Genomic DNA, 20,975 nt, shown 5'->3' with positions numbered 1-20,975 from the left:
CGGGCTAACAATAAAAATTCTCTGAGTTGTCACCACCTCTACAAAAGCCAAGCCGATGTTGTTTCGTGTTTTGTTATTACGGGCTCTGTCCCTTTTCCTTTTTACTTGCAGACTCTTCTCAGTTTGAGGTTTCTTTATTTTGAAAACAGATGATTCCCCAGAAGATTGCCTTTTTGAATGATCCATGGTCAATGTCACACATTTGTTGTGGCTACAAGCTTTCAGCTTCAGACTACTACCACAGCTTTCACCGCACATACACACGTGCTAGTAGCTCCGGACCTTCTTTTATTTATTTATTTACGGACATGACGTAAACACGCACGCACCTGTGTGAACTTAAAGAGAACTGACTTCATACCCAGCTAACAAATTTATGTTCTTAAAATGTTCTCCAAATGTTACAAGTTTTTTATCCAGTTTTCTTAATGTAAGTTAAACATTATTTTGAGCATAACATTCCTGAAAATGTGAAAACTTATTTCAGTACAATCAATTTTTACAAAAAAAAACAAAAAAAAAATCGGAATAATATATATATGATTACTTGTGTTTTCCACTTACCTGAAAAGTACTGACATAATTTGGCTTTACCAAATACGTTATTAGTAGAGTAGAGGAGTGCAGAAATGTCTCTGTACACTTGTCCCAGCAGACACTGTACTAAATCCCCTCAACATCAGCGGTGACGTCCCTCTGGGAGAGTTGCTGTGTTTGATTGTGTGTGTGGTGACACTGGGGGCGCTGGCACCGGCGTCAGACTGCATTGCCATTTAATGCGATCAGTTGTGGTTGGCCAGACCCTGGAACCATGCAGTGCTGTGGCAGCCAGTGAGACAAATGCTGACAAACACTTTCATTCGAACGTTCCTCTACCTCCCTGCCTATATTTCCCCTCGGCCGGACTCTTGGTTATTCCTCGGACTGTGCCCCGCAAGGATTGAAGTCAACCATAATGCAGCTAAAGGCGTACTAGCATAATATGGTGTATTAGAGGCATACTGGTGAGGCATGGATGATTCACTAGAAGTGCAGGGACACAAAGAAGGATGAGAGAAGAGAGGGATAATGAAGCAATGATAAAAGAGAGGGATGAGGAAGAGAGAGTGGAAGTAAAGGGATGGATGATTAGGTTGGCTCCAAATCACTGCAGTTCTTTGGAAGAAATTCACTTTTCGGAGAAAGAATGACAACTGTAGACCACTGAGAATATGAGAGGCTCTAAGAGCCTTGGTGGGATCTCAAAGTTTGGAATTAAAAAACTCAAAATGCTTCACTGTTGCCTTATGCACACCGTGCGATTTTGGACACAGTATTGCTGTCTAAGACAGAAAAAGAGGGAGAGACGTTCAGTAAAAAATGTGTAAAGCATTTCTATGTGATCCGCACAGTAAATATCTTTTTATTTAGTGTTCCCTTGACATTATAATTGTGCTGTCAAACTAACCTTGCCTTCTGTCTGTAGAATGATAGAATGAGTAGTCTACAAATTCCCCCATACAGTCTAGACTGATCGCACTGTAAATTCAGAAACAGTAGGTCGATAGCTCTGCTGCTGAAATCGGTCTGTGCTTACCAAAAATCTAATCTCTGCCCCCAGTGGTCGAAGCTGGAAGTGTTGTTGAAAGTATGGCCACGAGTGAGCTCCAATTTCCAGGTGAAATGTCCAAAGAGTGGTGCCAAAAGCTAATAGTATTTTTGTTGTAAATTATAATAGTTTTAACAAAAAGGCATATTTCATTAACTGTACTCCCTAACCCAAACCTAACCTTTTGCAGATTTTGGTCTTTCATCATAAAGCAGTCAGGAAAAATTGCACCGTGTACCCAGCTCTCCTTCTAACAGTAAATTGCTTACAAAAGCTCACATTTCTTGGCCATTTTACAAGGTAGCAGTTGGAGCCAAAGACCTCACAGGCTGCTGGGTTTTAAATATAAGATTGTAGTATGCCAATGTGTATCAGCAGTAGATGAAGGGACAGAATGAGAGGCTGATTTATGAATAGTAGACAATAGAGGTTCGCTGAATTTGTTTGAAGGCTGCTAACAGGTGTATTGATCTTTGGGCGAATGCCAAGGGATGGATGAAGTGGAGAAGATGAGGCTGATAAGAGAGAGGAGTTGAGAGGGGCTCAATCAGTGTTACATAGATGGTTGAAGAACCAAAATATGGCTTTTGTCAGACAGAAGCCAAGTTCAATCTAGTTGAAGAAAAGATTCCGCATAAAGGGTTGCTTGGGTTTCTTCAACTAAAGAAACAGCTTTTTCTATTATGTGGTTGGTTTTTATTTTACCAGTGGGCAGATTGATAACTGAAACCAATGATAAGCACCATTTTAATGGGATTAGTTCTCTGAAATAGCATGTCTGTCATTTTATGTACTGATTCAGACTGGGATCTCTGTAATTACTGTAATAAGGTGTCAGTTTTTTGGATGTGGGTGTTACAGATGTTTGTGTATAACATTATGGATATAATGAAAATAATTAAGGTGAGGATCATATCTGTCGCTGCAACTGCAGTGGCTTTTCTGAGCAGTTTCCAGGATCAGGGTCTTTTTTTTTTAGACTATGTCAAATGGGATGCAATCAGGCAGTACTTAAAAAACATTTTAACCAGAAAGTTGGCAAAAAAGTCTAAATCCATAATGAAGGTGACATTAAGGGAATCGTTAAGAGGAATCGGAACCAGAATTGTTAAGTTCCTTACCTTTCCCATCCCTATATTGTATATCTTTGTTATTAAAAGGGCAGTTAAAATTAGGCTATATAGAAATACTGAATCATATAATGATAGTAAAAATAAAGTATTCTGGGCAGATACAGGTTTTTCTGATTAATCTAAAAGAAGATCTCAATTATTATATTTTCCCACAGTCCATCAGACCTGACAGTAGCCATCACCATGCTTCCCACACTTTGTCTGCTAGTGCAGAGACCCTCTCATGCTTGTCATGTCAGCTTCACAAAATACAGTTGACATTTGAGCCTTTTTTAGCCAACTGTAGACTGTCGACATTGTGAAAGTTGGCTGCGTTCAGGAGAATACAGGGGAATTTACTTCGTGGCTTGAGGAAAGTTCTGGTCTGGAACAGTTCCACTGACTGAAGAGATGGTTAATTCAGCAAATGTGAGAATCTTGTCTTTACCATTAGATTAGAGCTCCACTCAAGGGAATGTTTCTGCATTTATGCCCTGCAGTATAGGAACCCATATCTGTGGCATAGAACTGGTAGGCACGCAATGTGGCCAGTTCACTAAACAGTTGCGTCACTTTTATGAGTATTTTTTGTGGTATTTCAGTGCAAAAACCTGCATGTAGTGCAAAAACAGCATTAATTGGTTCATTCACAACAGGCCACTCTTGCTCTGCCATGCATTGCAGGAAATATTTTTTAGTTGCTATGTTCAAGGTTAAACTTGTTCATAGCTTCTCACTCCCTATCCATCTCTTTCTGCCTATGATTTTCTCCAAAAGTATGAAGGACTGTAGACGAAGGGCCCATTACACATTGCAGCAGCTAATCATTTGGTCAGCAATGTGACTGCCCAATAATGCATAGTTATTGATCAGTTTACATTATTGATGTTGTAAAATGTACAAGGTGTATGCTTGCAATTTTGTCCAGGGCTTGGCTACTTCAAGTTTGGATTTGAAGTGTTTGATACCATATTGGACACATCGGAACGAGCTTGTAATTAGCATAAATCATCAGATATTCCAATGTAAATGGTTTTCTTCTCTGATGAAATAGCTTTAACTCAGCTATGATCAGCCATGGTTTATTTAAGCTGATGATTCTCATGGTGGCAGCTGGACACACTGATGGCTGCCTTGTACTAAATGCAGCCTGTAAATTTGCTAAAAGATAATGCAAGGCAGCTGACACACCTCCTAAAGGTGCTGGTGGAAGTTGCCATCTTGCAGTGTCTGTATGCTGGTAGAGCATGTACCTAGCAATGTACCTAGCATAGTTATGGATTCTATACCCGGTGAGCACACATACTGATGAAATCCTCGAATGCACTGTAAGTTGCTTTGGATAAAATTGTCTACCATATGAATAAATGTAAAAGGCAATATAATAAAAAATGTAAAATATATTGTAATAAAATATTATAAATGTAAATAAATAAACAGGGGTGGAAAGAGTACTGAGAAATCATACTCAAGTACTGTTACTTCCCAAAAATGTAGTGTGAGTAGAGTAAACGTACCTGTCCTAAAAGCTACTCAAGTAAGAGTAAAAGAGTAGCTCATTTAAAAGTACTCATGAGGGCGAGTATTGGGTTGTGAATGCGATGACCCCTTATAATAAACACTGTATGCTGCAATTTAAAAATGTAGCACACATACCTTAATTTGCATTACCTTTATGGCTGTTTGCCAGAAATAATAATATATAGGTATTTTATAGGTATTTTTGACTGCCAACTTTTAAAATACATCACTTATCTATGACAAACACGACATGAATCTGATTCCAAAAAATGTACATGATTACAGAAATGAAAAGATAAAAAAAAGTTATTTTCAATACACTGATCACCATTTTAAATTGTAATATATGAAACAATTACATTAAAATCAAGTAATGTGTAGGGTCTAAAAATGCCCTTAATGCCAACAGAGCATAAATGCTAAAAAAGCAGGGTCACTTGGCATGTCATGTCCCGCACAATAGAGGAGGTGGAGCAAGGGTGGGAATAGTTGTTTGGTACAGGGGCCACATCGGGCTTTAAAGGAATAATTCACCCAAAAATTAAAATTCTCTCATCATTTACTCATCCTTATGCCATCCCGGATGTGTATGACTTTCTTCAGCAGAACACAAATGAAGATTTTTAGAAGAACATCTCTGCTCTTTTGGTCCGTACAATGCAAGTGAATGGGTGCCAAAACTTCGAGGCTCCAAAAATCAGCATAAAAGTAGCCTAATCCATGTGACTCCAGTGGTTAAATCAATGTATTCAGAAGCAATATGATAGGTTGGGTGAGAAACAGATTAATATTTAAGTCCATTTTTACTATACATTCTCCTCCCTGCTCAATCAGTCTCCACTTTAACCTTTACTTTCACATTCTTCTTCTTCTTCTTGGGAACAATTTGCCAGTGGGCAGTATAATTTCGGCAGGGCCATTGTTACATCTGCTGTAATAATATTGCCCTCCCAAACTCAGGTTTACCAGTTTAAAGCTTCAATAAACTTATGGTGCTGATATTTCTAGCTATGGAAGTTGTGTCCTGAAAAGCTTGAGACTCTAACTTCAGAGGGAACTGTTTACCAGGGCGCAGTATAATTTCAGTAGGGCCATTGTTACACCTGCCGTAATTATATTGCCCTGCCCAACTGAGCATTACATGTTCGCAGATACATCATATTTATTGTGCTGACATTTCTAGCTATGGTGGTTGTGTCCTGAAAAGCGTGAGACTCTACCTTCAGAGGGAACAGTTTGCCAGGGCACAGTATAATTTCAGCAGGGCCGTTATTACAACTGCCATAATAATATTGCCTTCCCCAACTCAGCTTTAAAGGGTCTATAGGTGTCCGCTCTGTTTTATGGTTTTTATGGTCAACAATGCCTGCCATGTTAATTTATGCTCATGTTAATTTGTAAAAAAAAACTTCAAGGGGGATGGTGTAGACAAATATTTGTAGCTTACACAACGATTACAAAATTTGTCTAATCATTATTAGACACTGGTCTGTGTTTACCAGTGGTCTTAACATTGTCAATGTATTCCCTCATGCTGCTCTGTATTTCCCTACTATTGTGGAGCTGGAAAAGGGAGCAGAGTTCCTGTACTTCATTCTCAGCATAACGGACATCACACTCTTCTGGCCAGCTAGAGGGATCCAGTGCTTTGATGTTGATTAGAAAACTCTCATACTGTTCTTTGCTCTAACCAGACAGAAAACCCATTCTCCTCTCTAGACTTTTAGTTATAGCATCAAATAACAGCTACTGATTGATGTCTCTGTCGCTCCTCGTATGGTTTGTCAATGACACTCCTTTAAAAAGCTTCAAATCTACTGCTCTCTGTGCCTCCTGTACCCATAGACCAAATACCTCAGCCATGGACTTTATCACACGGACCTGCTGAGTGAGACATGCGTCTGCCTTGGGAAGAGTCATGTTTCTGTCCTGAAGTAACACTGACAATTCTGATAGCTCCTCTAGGGCATCATATATGTCTGCAAGACTGTGCACAAAGGTGACGCTACAGAGATGATTTGCTAAACCAACAAACATGCATCTCTCTGTGGAGCTTTGTTTTGGATCAGTGGAGGCATCTGAAAAGTGTTTGTGAAGTGCTGGGTACTGTTGCCATACAGCTTTGTTGGTTATATAACTAGAGGCTATCCATTTAGTGCCAAGAATCCTCCCTATATTCAGAAACTGCAATGCAGTTCTTGACAGCATGAAGTTAGTTCACGGTGGTTTTTAGCAGAAGCAAAAAATGACTGGAACTGGTTCAGCCCAGCAACCTCTTCTACAGCATCTCCAACACTAAGTTCAAGGTGGTGGTTCATACAGTGCCAGATAAGCATACTGGGAAACAGTTGAACAATTTTTGCTGCAACACCTGATTTACTTCCAAGCATGACAGAGGCACCATCTGAAGCAATACAAACAAAACGTTCTGTCAGAACAGCTTCTGTGAAACCATGGTGCACGAGGTTTTCCATAAGTGCTTGATAAATTCCCTCTGCATTGGTAGCTGCAAGTTCCACTAAATCTAAAAGGAATGTTAGTGGCTCTTCATCTTCATCTAAGCTTGCTCTAATATAGATGATCAACACAGATTTCTTACTGATAGTTGTAGATTCATCTATCAGAATGGAAGATTTTGTTCCGCTCTCAAGGACCCTTGCCACCACTGTCTTTCTCATTTCACAAGCTATGTGCTGACTAATTTGTGCACAAGACTTGTCAGAGTGTAAAGTCCTTCCCATGTCTATTCCATTTAGGACCTGCAGGTCAATATCAGTCAGCAGACCAGTGAAAGGTCTTCCTGATTTGACAATTTTGTAAACCGTGCGGAAAACTCTGTCAGTGGTAAGGAAATTATCCCCCATCATCTCAGTGGTTAACGTTTCTAAGGTTTTGTCTTGTGCTTTTTGTAAAATTTCTCTGCTGAGCTGTGATAATCTGATGTTCTGTGTCTGTGTATTTTTGTGCGCAGAGACTGCTGAGTTGCATTTTTAGTTGACCCCGAAGGCATCATTTTTACTTTGGCGCATTCCTCAGCAACATTCATGTGTCCAGAACCTGTCTCTGGCCCAGATGCATTTACCTTCTGACAAATGGAGCATCCAAGACTTTAGTTTTGGCACATAAGCCATGGATAAAAAATTGTTTTGTCTCTCAACATTTGTGCAGTCCAGCATTCTGGGAAATCATCTTTAATATCAACGTCCCTCTCTCCCTGCTCATCCTTGTCTTCACAGCCTGAGTGACTGGCATCTTCAGAGCTGTCTAAACCTGCTACTACATGTTTCCTCTTACTGAATTCTACAAAAGCAAAAAAACTGCAAATACATTTGAATTTGTTTACTGTAGTGTACAGCCGTGTTGGGTAGATGATTGCTGAAATGTAATCTGGTACTGATAACACAATAAACAACAGCAGTTGTAACCTGGCTGTAATAATCTTTTAGATTTCACATTTTAGGTAATAAATAATAGATTTGGATCACTTATTGTAATGAAAATCTTTAATTTTAAGTACTATAACTGTATTAACTAATCTGATTAAACACATTTTAGACTTTAAGTGTAATATAATTACAAGTACTTGATTTTAGTAATGTAATTTTGTAATCCAGATTACATGTAGTATATTACCACCCAACACTGGTTTACAGCTGTCAAATTTGTGAGTTCTGAAATTCTGATGTTTTGAACATCAGATTTAAGAATGATCACACCTTCTTCCCCTACACTTGCTGCCTCAGCTGCAACCTCTCCCATTTCATCCTGACCATGGCTTTCATCTGGGGAGGATAAAAGTGAAGAATAAAAATCTACATAGGCATTATCCATTCTCTACCTTCAGAGGGAACTGTTTACCAGGGGTCAGGGTTAGTGTGATGATTTTGCATCAATGAATATCAGGAGGGGAGTGTTCCATTTTAAATTCAGGATTAGGTGTAAGAGCACAGAGCAATTTGTTTTTATTTTGAAAGTTAATTTTTGCAAGTGTTCTGCTATATTATTTATTGACTTATGTCTACCATTTAATTGTGCATGGTAAGTTATATATATATATATATATATATATATATATATATATATATATACAGTGCATCCGGAAATTATTCACAGCGCTTCACTTTTTCCACGTTTTGTTATGTTACAGCCTTATTCCAAAATGGATTAAATTCATTATTTTTCTCAAAATTCTACAAACAGTACCCCATAATGACAATGTGAAAGAAGTTTGTTTGAAATCTTTGCAAATTTATTAAAAATAAAAAATGAAAAAAATCACATGTACATAAGTATTCACAGCCTTTGCCATGACACTCAAAATTGAGCTCAGGTGCATCCTGTTTCCACTGATCATCCTTGAGATGTTTCTACAACTTGATTGGAGTCCACCTGTGGTAAATTCAGTTGATTGGACATGATTTGGAAAGGCACACACCTGTCTATATAAGGTCCCACAGTTAACAGTGCATGTCAGAGCACAAACCAAGCCATGAAGTCCAAGGAATTGTCTGTAGACCTCCGAGACAGGATTGTATCGAGGCACAGATCTGGGGAAGGGTACAGAAAAATTTCTGCAGCATTGAAGGTCCCAATGAGCACAGTGGCCTCCATCATCCATAAATGGAAGAAGTTTAGAACCACCAGGACTCTTCCTAGAGCTGGCCGCCTGGCCAAACCGAGCGATCGGGGGAGAAGGGCCTTAGTCAGGGAGGTGACCAAGAACCCGATGGTCACTCTGACAGAGCTCCAGCATTTCTCTGTGGAGAGAGGAGAATCTTCCAGAAGAACAACCATCTCTGCAGCACTCCACCAATCAGGCCTGTATGGTAGAGTGGCCAGACGGAAGCCACTCCTCAGTAAAAGGCACATGACAGCCCGCCTGGAGTTTGCCAAAAGGCACCTGAAGGACTCTCAGACCATGAGAAACAAAGATTGAACTCTTTGGCCTGAATGGCAAGCGTCATGTCTGGAGGAAACCAGGCACCGCTCATCACCTGGCCAATACCATCCTTACAGTGAAGCATGGTGGTGGCAGCATCATGCTGTGGGGATGTTTTTCAGCGGCAGGAACTGGGAGACTAGTCAGGATCGAGGGAAAGATGAATGCAGCAATGTACAGAGACATCCTTGATGAAAACCTGCTCCAGAACGCTCTGGACCTCAGACTGGGGCGAAGGTTCATCTTCCAACAGGACAACGACCCTAAGCACACAGCCAAGATAACAAAGGAGTGGCTACGGGACAACTCTGTGAATGTCCTTGAGTGGCCCAGCCAGAGCCCAGACTTGAACCCGATTGAACATCTCTGGAGAGATCTGAAAATGGCTGTGCCAACCTGATGGAGCTTGAGAGGTGAATACTTATGTACATGTGATTTGTTTTTTTATTATTATTTATTTTATTTTTATAAATTTGCAAAGATTTCAATCCATTTTGGAATAAGGCTGTAACATAAAATGTGAAGCACTGTGAATACTTTCTGGATGCACTGTGTGTGTATATATACACAGGTGCATCTCAATAAATTAGAATGTCGTGGAAAAGTTCATTTATTTCAGTAATTCAACTCAAATTGTGAAACTCGTGTATTAAATAAATTCAATGCACACAGACTGAAGTAGTTCAAGTCTTTGGTTCTTTTAATTGTGGTGATTTTGGCTCACATTTAACAAAAACCCACCAATTCACTATCTCAACAAATTAGAATACATTATAAGACCAATAAAAAAAACATTTTTAGTGAATTGTTGGCCTTCTGGAAAGTATGTTCATTTACTGTATATGTACTCAGTACTTGGTAGGGGCTCCTTTTGCTTTAATTACTGCCTCAATTCGGCATGGCATGGAGGTGATCAGTTTGTGGCACTGCTGAGGTGGTATGGAAGCCCAGGTTTCTTTGACAGTGGCCTTCAGCTCATCTGCATTTTTTGGTCTCTTGTTTCTCATTTTCCTCTTGACAATACCCCATAGATTCTCTATGGGGTTCAGGTCTGGTGAGTTTGCTGGCCAGTCAAGCACACCAACACCATGGTCATTTAACCAACTTTTGGTGCTTTTGGCAGTGTGGGCAGGTGCCAAATCCTGCTGGAAAATGAAATCAGCGTCTTTAAAAAGCTGGTCAGCAGAAGGAAGCATGAAGTGCTCCAAAATTTCTTGGTAAATGGGTGCAGTGACTTTGGTTTTCAAAAACCACAATGGACCAACACCAGTAGATGACATTGCACCCCAAATCATCACAGACTGTGGAAACTTAACACTGGACTTCAAGCAACTTGGGCTATGAGCTTCTCCACCCTTCCTCCAGACTCTAGGACCTTGGTTTCCAAATGAAATACAAAACTTGCTCTCATCTGAAAAGAGGACTTTGGACCACTGGGCAACAGTCCAGTTCTTCTTCTCCTTAGCCCAGGTAAGACACCTCTGACGTTGTCTGTGGTTCAGGAGTGGCTTAAGAGGAATATGACAACTGTAGCCAAATTCCTTGACACGTCTGTGTGTGGTGGCTCTTGATGCCTTGACCCCAGCCTCAGTCCATTCCTTGTGAAGTTCACCCAAATTCTTGAATCGATTTTGCTTGACAATCCTCATAAGGCTGCGGTTCTCTCGGTTGGTTGTGCATCTTTTTCTTCCACACTTTTTCCTTCCACTCAACTTTCTGTTAACATGCTTGGATACAGCACACTGTGAACAGCCAGCTTCTTTGGCAATGAATGTTTGTGGCTTACCCTCCTTGTGAAGGGTGTCAATGACTGTCTTCTGGAAAACTGTCAGATCAGCAGTCTTCCCCATGATTGTGTAGCCTAGTGAACCAAACTGAGAGACCATTTTGAAGGCTCAGGAAACCTTTGCAGGCGTTTTGAGTTGATTAGCTGATTGGCATGTCACCATATTCTAATTTGTTGAGATAGTGAATTGGTGGGTTTTTGTTAAATGTGAGCCAAAATCATCACAATTAAAAGAACCAAAGACTTAAACTACTTCAGTCTGTGTGCATTGAATTTATTTAATACACGAGTTTCACAATTTGAGTTGAATTACTGAAATAAATGAACTTTTCCATGACATTCTAATTGATTGAGATGCACGTATATATATATATATGTATATGTGTCTAGTTGTTTTATTTAAAGTGATAGTTTAACCTAAAATGAAAATTCTCATAATTTACTCACCCTCATGCCATTACAGATGTGTATGACTTTCCTTTTCAGAATACAAATGAAGATTTTTTTGAAGAGTATCTCGGCTCTGTAGGTCGATACAATGCAAGTCAACAGGGTCAAAAATTTGAAGCTCTAAAAAGCACATAAAGGCAGCATAAAAGGAATCTAAACGACTCCAGTGGTTAAATCCATGTCTTCAGAAGTAATATGTAAGGTGTAAGTGAGAAAAAGATCAATGTGTAAGTCCTTTTTATTAAGTCTATACTTTCAAAATTAAAAAGTGAAACTAAACAGATGCCACATGTGCATTTCTAATGTGAAAGTGAACATTTTGTTCATCTCGGGAGGTGGTCTCGGTATGGTTCGCTTGCAGCTTGTTGTACAGTTCGCTAAAGATGTACATTGTGAACACAAAGCACTCTAGGCTCCCTTGCTTTTCCCATTCACGTAACGCCAAACATGTTTGGCCCTCACAGCTTACTGTACACCAGTAATGATGACACGCAGAGGAGAGACACAACGAGCCACATATTCTGTTTCTATGGAGATGAATGCGAAAGTAGCAGATGGAAACTATTTAAACTTCTTAAATAAACAAAATCAAAAATCATTTTTCAGTGTTCTGTTCAAATAAAGACTCGAGGGATTCACTGGGTTACAATGGAACAGAGCATGACAGTTAACAGATTACGATAGTAACACATTACTATTGTTTTCTATGAATGGATGTACCTCGAGGCTTTCAATATATAAAATCATGACCAATCACATTTTTCGTTGTTAATATGACTTATCTACTATGATCCATGACTGAAATTAAATTTTATCTTGAATTCTGTCTATACATACAGCATTTTTTTTATAAAAAAACAATGCATTGGTTTTTCATTTTATATATATATACAGTATATATCAGAATTTGTAATCAATAAAATGTTTAATTTAACAGACACTTGTACTCATGCTGATTATTTTTAATGGCATTAAACATCTTTAATGATCTCATAAGTTAATATGTAGAGCTAATTGCCCTCTTAACATGTAATATAGCCCAAATAATAATTATTACCATCAATATTGTATTGTAAAAAGTGGTCTGGGTTCCACAATGACAACATTGTGTGAATGGAAAATGGACTGGGACCCCCAAACAGGTCAAGTGAATCAAAGAGAGATCTGGGCCCACTCTCAAGGCCACAGACAGTGTGAATTCAAAGAGAACTGGGTCCTTTTTCACTCAGTCTGTGGGTGGTTTCACATATAGTACGTTTTAAGTGAACCAAACCCAGTTTGGTTAAAGTGAACCAGAAAGGGAACCAGCCGCAAATGACCTCCGTGCTATTGGTGTTCACAATGTAAGTGGACTTAAAAGAGGACCCAGTTTCTTTTTTGGTCCTCTTCACATTAATGTGGTCTCAGACCCCTTGTTGTTCACACCACAGCTCCTTAAGAACTCAGACCCCATTGCAGCTAGGGCTGTCACGATTATGAAATTTGGCTGACAATAATTTTTAATAAATAATTGCGATTATTATGATAAGCAATTGTCATACAAATTGTCATACTTCTTAAGGTGTGCGTATGCTTATTACAGATAGGCTTACACCTTAAGTAGTATTTATTGATATTTAACTTGATATCATATAATAAAATGGGGCTATATGATACTTTTAAGGCTTTAAAAATATATAATTTTTCATTAAAAATTATTGCACAAGGATAGAATGACATGAAAAGTAATATTTTATATGTTATATCATTTATGAAACACCGCCAATTATATTACATTATGCAATAGTAATAATGTATATTGTATTTCTGTTCTAAATTCATCACTCTCTCACGTTATGTTAAGGCTCTCCGAAAAAATATACAAGCCCTTATTTTGCATGAAGGAAAACATTTGAAATTCTATGTGCATTTGTAAATATGTTTCTTTCTCAAGAGTAATGGAGCAAGCAAGCGTCTCCTCCTGCATGTCATTTACATTGTGTGTATGAGCCAAGAACATTTGCAATTGCGCAAATAGAATTAAAGTGAAACTATAAAAATCCTTACTTGTATTTTCATGGGAATTTGAAGCAGACTGTTACCTCTTTGCTTTCACATCACACAAATCAATCGAACCACAATTGAACCATACTCAGACCACCTCAGGAGTACGGTTCGCTTTTGGGTCGTTTTGGGGGGTATGAGACCACTTGGGTTGATCACATATATACAATATACTGCTCTGAGAGCGCTTAGAGTGCTCAAACGAACTAGTTGTGAAAACTTCCTAATTTTTGGTCCACTTAAAGAGGTCTGATTTTGGTTCTTTTAGGGTGGATTCACACTGGCAGTTTAGTTTGAAACACAGTACGGTTCGCATGAAAAATTGGTAATGTGAAAGCTGTCATGCGGACCCGAAACTACCTGTAGGAGGTGGTCTTAGTTCGGTTGCAATGGAACTGTAGCGTGATTCGCGTGAATGTGAAAGCAACTCGGACTCGGGTGCGCACTCGTTCAGGAAGTAAAGTAACCTGCGCATGCGTTTTAGCCGATGACGACATCTATCTATCTGTCTGTACACCTTATAAATACTATATATAAATACTATTATAGGTTATAAATATAGGGTAAAATAGGAGATGACAGTGGTGATAACTTCACCTTGGACATGAGCGTGAGTAAGTGTGCAGTGTAAACAAAGATGCAAATGTATTCCTTGCAATCAGCTGTCTCCTCAAAAAACGCCGTTTGCGAGCAGCAGCAAGCCACCTTCCCCTGGACATCTGATGAGTTACACCATGAAGCACACCTATATGCAGTTGTCGTTCACTCTGCTGTGCATAATGGAACCAAAATAACAAAAAAACAAAAAGTATGATGAGTCGCGTTGTGTTCTCCATGCGTGTTTGTGATGACGTAAGATGAACGCAGTTGGACCGGGGTTCGATAGAATCAAGTGAGTGTGAAACCAGACCAAAGCTGTCAATCTTTGGCAATCACTCGGAATTGGACCGCAGCAAACGTGCCCAGTGTGAAAGCCCCCTTAAAGAGGACCCAAGTGTGAAAACACCCTTAATCTCACTATATCATCTATGTTCAGTGAGAAGACACACTGCACAGCATGTTTAACATACAGTGATCTTTAAATTAATACGAAATAGCAACACAATGCAGACATTGTTTTAACAAACAATTCAAAAACTTTCAAGTTGTTTTGTCGGTGCAGTCCGGTGAATGTCTGCATAGAACAATATGAATGGACCAATCTTAGAGAGCAGCACATAGACATCTTTGCCTCCCAGGCTTCTCTGACACCTGTAAATGTAAAAAACAAGTTTAGGGATATATTGTCCTTCTAAGACTGAATATGGGAGACAGAAAAAAACAGCCAAGTTGAGGCTACATGTTTATCACAAACAAGACATATTTATGAGGTTCCAAAATTACAACATGATAACAAGGGTATCTATGTCTACATGTCATATTACTTTATTTAATACCACACTTTCCACCAAAATTCTTCTTTTGATCTGTTGTTGTAGTTTAAGTAAATACATACATGCTTCAATATCAAAAGAGCCAGACACTGATGAATGAACAGCTCCTAGGGATGCTGAGGCTACTTGTGAGTTTGTACAGACAGGTATTGCAGACGGTAGTAAATAGCTAGCTGGAGAGACTATTGGCACAGGACATGGAGATGCTGGTGCAGGGTATGCAGGAGAGACCACCGGAGATGTTGGTGTGTTGCGGACTGGAGAGATGAGTGAGACAGGAGAAGTTAGTGTGGAGCAGGCTGGAGAGACCACAGAGACAAGAGATGTGGAATGGGCTGAAGAGGCCTTTGCAACAGGAGATGTTTGTGTGGGGCAGGCTGGAGAAGTCACTGGGACAGAAGATGTTGGTGTGGAGCATGCAGGAGAGACCACTGAGACAGAAGATTTTGGCGTACAATGGGCTGGAGAGGCCACTGGAATAGGAGATGTTGGTGTGTTGCAGACAGGAGAGACCACTGAGACAGGAGATTTTGATGTGGAAAGGGCTGGAGAGACCTTTGCGACAGGAAATGTTGGTGCGGGGCAGGCTGGAGAGGCCACTGGGACAGAAGACGTTGAACGTATAGTCACATGCTTTTCAGGACATAACCTCCATAGCTAGAAATGTAAGCATCATACGTTTAATGAACTTGTGAACTTGTAAAGCTGAGTTGGGGAGGGCAATATTATTATGGCAAGTGTAACAACGGCCCTGCCGAAATTATACTGCCCCTAGTAAACAGTTACCTTTGAAGGTAGAGTCTCAAGCTTTTTAGGACACAACCTCCATAGCTAGAAATGTCAGCACCATAAGTTTAATGAACCTTTGAACTTGTAAAGCTGAGTTGGGGAGGGCAATATTATTACAGCGGGTGTAACAACGGCCCTGCCGATATTATACTGCCCCCTGGTAAACAGTTCCCTTTGAAGGTATAGTCACATGCTTTTCAGGACACAACCTCCATAGCTAGAAATGTGACCAGCAAAAATGTTATGTCTGTGCATCCTTGTAATCCTGAGATTGGGAGGGTAATACATTTTTGGCAGGTTTAATAATGACATTGCCGAATTTATATTCCCCTCTGATAAATCCATCCTATTGAAGATACAATCAAATGCTTTTAAGCATACAGCCTCCATAGCTAGAAATGTTACCAGTAAAAATGTGATGTCTCTGTGTCCTTGAAACCCTAAGATTGAGAGGGGAATACATATTCGGCAGGTGCAATAACAACATTGCCAAAATTATATTCCCCCTGGTAAACCCATCCATTTTAAGCTACAGTCAAATGCTTTTGAGGGCACAGCCTTCATAGCTATAAATGTCACCAGCATAAATGTGTTGTGTCTGTGAAACTTCTCCAAAAGTTATTGAAAAGGGGGGTCCCAGCACATACTGAAGTAATGTGACTCTGTATAAAAACAATAGCATCAACTCAATCTTTATCTCTTTAACATGGCAGCAGTTTTTGAGTCAACAGTGGACCTCGAGATAGATGTCTTTTCAATGTATTTTTTATGAGTTATACAAGCTGTAAAATTGACAAAATTAAGAAAAACATGACCATGTTTTTTGGGCCATAAAGTTAAAAATGAATTGAATAATAATAATAACAATAATAACATTCTGAGGTATCTTTATGTTCTTGGCCATTTAAGAGTAAATAATAAATCTGTTTTAAAACTGAGGTGAGTTTAATAATTTGGTTTATTTCTGTTTTTTTGTAGATGTAATGATACGCTGACTTATAACTCTCACAACTATAAACAAAGTGAGAGTATTCCATCTACAGGCCTGTTGCAAACATTTAATTGCCTCTTATATATTCCCTTACATTTTGTCTGATATACGTTTATAAACTCTTATGAAATTTTATATCTGTAAATGTATCTTTCCATATACACAGATTTTTAAAAATGTTTTGTATTTTTTATTAATGATATTCATATGTTCAGTAAGTGCAATGGGAAGAGTGAATAAAATGACACCAAGTGAATTAATAATAAATGTCAACAGCTCAAACATCACATCACCACAGACGTGGATCGTTAATCTCAAATTTAATTCAATGGGACATTAAAACAGCTTTGCTTTGGCAAAAGGTAAAATCAAAGAGAAATTAGTAAACTTTCCTTCATTCCTAACGCTATCGAAGCCTCGGTTCTGTTTCCAAGTTGAATCGATCTGCTAAATTTGTGCATCATTTATGTGAACTAATTTAAAATCTACTTATTAATGTATGCTTGGACAACACTTCCATGTTCATTTTATGCTTTCTTGGTGCTAGCTGTGTGTAAAAAAATCACTTATGAATGGCTATAGTAAACAAGATAGCGCTCAAGCTCGCAGCACTAGCATATCAACTGTGTGATGCGCGTGCACGCAAGGAGCAGTCGCAATCTGGCAGGGAATAAAAATTTGGCACAACAGGCACATACCTGCATTATCGCTCTCGGAACACACACGCATGTAAAGCGCAGCGCACAAACATAAGCCACCTGTCTATCAAAAAGCATGCAGCTACAGACACCAGGAAATAAAAAGTAAATCTTTTATATTTTATCTAGATCAACCAACCAGTGGTTGTCTTGCTATTGTGATCAATGTAATGAACACCCCTGGTCTACATGTAGAACATAGGCTAAGTAAAGAAAATTACTCATGTTTATCATCGATATCTAGGTCATCTCTTTTTTTTTCCCAATAAACATTGCGATTGTTTTATCACCCAGCCCTATTAATAACATTGTATTAATCTCTCACAGCAACCCAATAATCTCAGTGATAGATAGCTAAATTACAGGCTACGTTATAGACACACAGAATCTAGTAAGCAGAAAAACGAAATTTAGCTTGATATGTTTCTTCAAATTAGAGGCAGAATTAAAGCTGATATCTGGCTTGAGCAAGATAAACTCACATGACACAATCAAGCAATTGGCCTTTTTCACTGCGAAAAGCACTTTCAGGTGCAGCCGTGGATGTTCAGGTGTTGAACTGTGCTTGAGGCATTCTCCACATCCATGGTTAATAGCAGTTAATGTGGCACCCGATCTACAGCTGCCGTTCAAGTTTATACGTGTGATTTGATTTGACGGGAGTCACAAGACTCTCCCAGGTTGATGGATAAAAATAAAATAAGGACAGGGAAGTAGCGAACACAGACGGAGGGAAAATAGTGCAGTAAAAGTACAGTTACAGCACTTAAAATAATGAAGTAAATCAAGTAAAAGAATGCCATTTTTTATTTGTATTATTTTTTTTTTTTTTATATCCCCTTTTCTCCCCAATTTGGAATACCCAATTTACACTACTTAGTAGGTCCTCGTGGTGGCGCGGTTACCTCAATCCGGGTGGTGGAGGACAAGACTCAGTTGTGTCTGCTTCTAAGACAGTCAATTTGCGCATCTTATCACGTGGCTTGTTGTGCATGACACAGCAGAGACTCACAGCATGTGGAGGCTCATGCTGCTCTCCGCGATCCACGCACAACTTACCACGTGCCCCATTGAGAGCGAGAACCACTAATCGCGACCATGAGGAGGTTACTCATGTGACCCTTCCCTCCCTAGCAACTGGGCCAATTTGGTTGCTTAGGAGACCTGGCTGGAGTCATTCAGCACACCCTGGATTCGAACTTGTGACTCTAGGGGTGGTAGTCAGCATCAATACTCGCTGATCTACCCAGGCCCCAAAAGTATAAAATTTTTAAACTACTTAAAAAAGTACAGTTTCTCTGAAAAACTACTTAATTACAGTAACATAAGTATTTGTAATTCATTACTTTACACCCCTGTAAATAAATGCGGTAAAATAAATATAAATTAAATAATTAAAATAATATTGATATAATTTCTTCGACAGCTCTAGACAAAAAAAGAAAAAAGACAGAAATGCTCTCTGCCTGTCAATTATTGTGTGCGTTCAGGTTGGCTGACATGTCTTTAGAGGGTGGGGTTGTGAAGAGAGGGTGTGTGGTTGAAGTTAGTGATATAAAAGTAGTAGTGTCAAATTGAATAAAATAAATGTGTTAATTCTATCAAAACATTGACATTTTAAATTAATCACATCTGTTAACACATTCATTTTGATACTGATATTGTAAGTATTTAATGATGGTATTGTAATGTCTGTAACTGTGTCTGAGGTTGTCCTTTTAATGATTCCTGAATCTGGGTCAGGGAAGCTGACTCTCATGTCAGCATAAAAGGGCAACCTATCTGTCGATCTCTTTTAGTAGTCACATCGAACCCTTTTAAGTAAGGACACAGGTAAGGGAGAGGCAGGTATGTCTATCATTGCCAAGGAGCCTGTGTTTGTCTGGGAACCCACTTAGGTGACACAGTTGTGTGTGTGACTGTCCTTTCACACCACAGTGCACAGTACCATTGCTTATGCTAAAGTGATGTTTGCAAATGGCTGTTTGCATTTCAGACGATCAGAAGTGTTATGAAAAAAGCACTGATGTGGCCCGAGACATTTCCCGGTTCTCCCTTACTCTATTGCTTGCGTGCTAAATAAATAAATAAAGTATATTCAATGTAGGGATGCCCTACATTGAGTGAGTATTTGACGGTTAGATTACCGTCTGAGGAAACAAAATCGTGGTTAACCAGTTTTACAATTATTTGCACATTTTCTTAATATGCAACAGCACTGATGAAAAAATGCATATCATATAACAATTGTCTAAACGTCTAAGTGGACGTATTTCTGGGGGTCATGTGGACGCTAAGGGAAGCCCTATAATAAGAAAACTGGTAAACACACACCCACAAAATAAGAGGTAATAAGAGATGCTCCAATCTAGGGCAGAACACTGCTTATGCGCATCCCAAGCTCAGTGATGTGCTTAAATGTAACCAGAGTGCTTCAAAAGTGTAAATGTAAGATTATTGTGAGTGCGCAAGATGTAGCTCATGGCATTGAACAGTTTTTTCTTCTGCATCAGTTTATTAAAGCAATCCGTTGTTCTGTCAGACACCCCAACATAAAGAACTGGCAACAGACTCTAAATACTGTCCACAACACCTTACAAATAAACCTGTGGACTATGCATAATTACCGGAACATTGCTTACAGCAGGCAATTTAAAGTCCGATCATGACTAAAATTGACATTTATTGTTGAATGGGGTGAATTTGTACAGAAGCAATGCTTTAAATAATGAGGACGATTTAAGTCGCAACATTTCAAACTTTACTTGCTGATAGTAACTACATGCAAATGCACGCTTAAACATTACAAAAAGTGGCATCTTTAATTCATCACTTTAAAATCACCACAGCTAAAAATATTAAACTTAGTGGAGCATCCTGTCCCAAGGATGTTTCTTTCTATGACTTCTGTCTGCTTGTTTACATCTGTTGTCTTCAGTCAGTCATTTAAATGCTGGCAAACAGCCGATTTAAGTCGCTTTTTTGATGGATATGAGTCTGGTAGATCAAATCCCTCTGTTATTTTTTTGTAATTAGTGTGTTTAAGCTTCAGTTTCACATGAATTGAAAGTTCACGTTCAGTTCGTAACACCTGACCATTAAAACACCATGCGGCCACTGTCCGTAACCATAGCAACAGCTCCAGTACACACATATGTGCAAGAGTTTTCCCCATTTAGGCTTACAAAATCTTACAAAAAATATTTTATATATTTATACATTATATCTAATATTTTTGCCACATGCAAATAATCTTCTATGCCAGTGGCTATCTCTAATACTCGGTATGTATGGTTTGGTGCTGCATTTTCCCAGTGAATTGATACTGTACCTGTATTTCAAAAGAGACACACTCTCAGCCCTTCATAATTTATATACTCCATGTTTTGAAACCTCAGTAATGTGACATAGTGCTATTTTTTGGCTCCCAGGTGTTCAAAACCTACTGCAATGAAGATTATGACCGGAGGAATGAAGAGGTGGACCCGGTTGCATCCTCAGCAGAGTATGAGCTGGAGAAACGGGTGGAGAAGCTGGAACTTCTCCCTGTGGAACTGGAAAAAGGTGAATAATGGGACAACAGTGTTGTGAAAGAGATTTCTCTGAGGTTAAAGGTTTAGGTCCA

The 20,975-nt window shown here is 39.0% G+C and overlaps 1 protein-coding gene across 3 annotated transcripts in view; it reads left to right on the top strand.

Annotated features, from left to right (window-relative positions):
* The window catches only part of LOC127421303 (neurabin-1-like), a 78,693-nt gene that overhangs the window by 16,680 nt on the left and 41,038 nt on the right, over positions 1-20,975 (top strand). For all 3 annotated transcript variants that reach the window (XM_051664277.1, XM_051664274.1, XM_051664276.1), the window contains exon 3: positions 20,782-20,914. In XM_051664277.1, coding sequence (XP_051520237.1) covers positions 20,782-20,914 — 133 coding nt within the window. The remainder of the gene's footprint in view (positions 1-20,781; positions 20,915-20,975) is intronic.

The sequence above is a fragment of the Myxocyprinus asiaticus genome, chromosome 30, assembly GCF_019703515.2.
Source record: "Myxocyprinus asiaticus isolate MX2 ecotype Aquarium Trade chromosome 30, UBuf_Myxa_2, whole genome shotgun sequence".
NCBI lineage: Eukaryota > Metazoa > Chordata > Actinopteri > Cypriniformes > Catostomidae > Myxocyprinus > Myxocyprinus asiaticus.
This window is presented reverse-complemented; position numbering and strand designations above follow the sequence as displayed.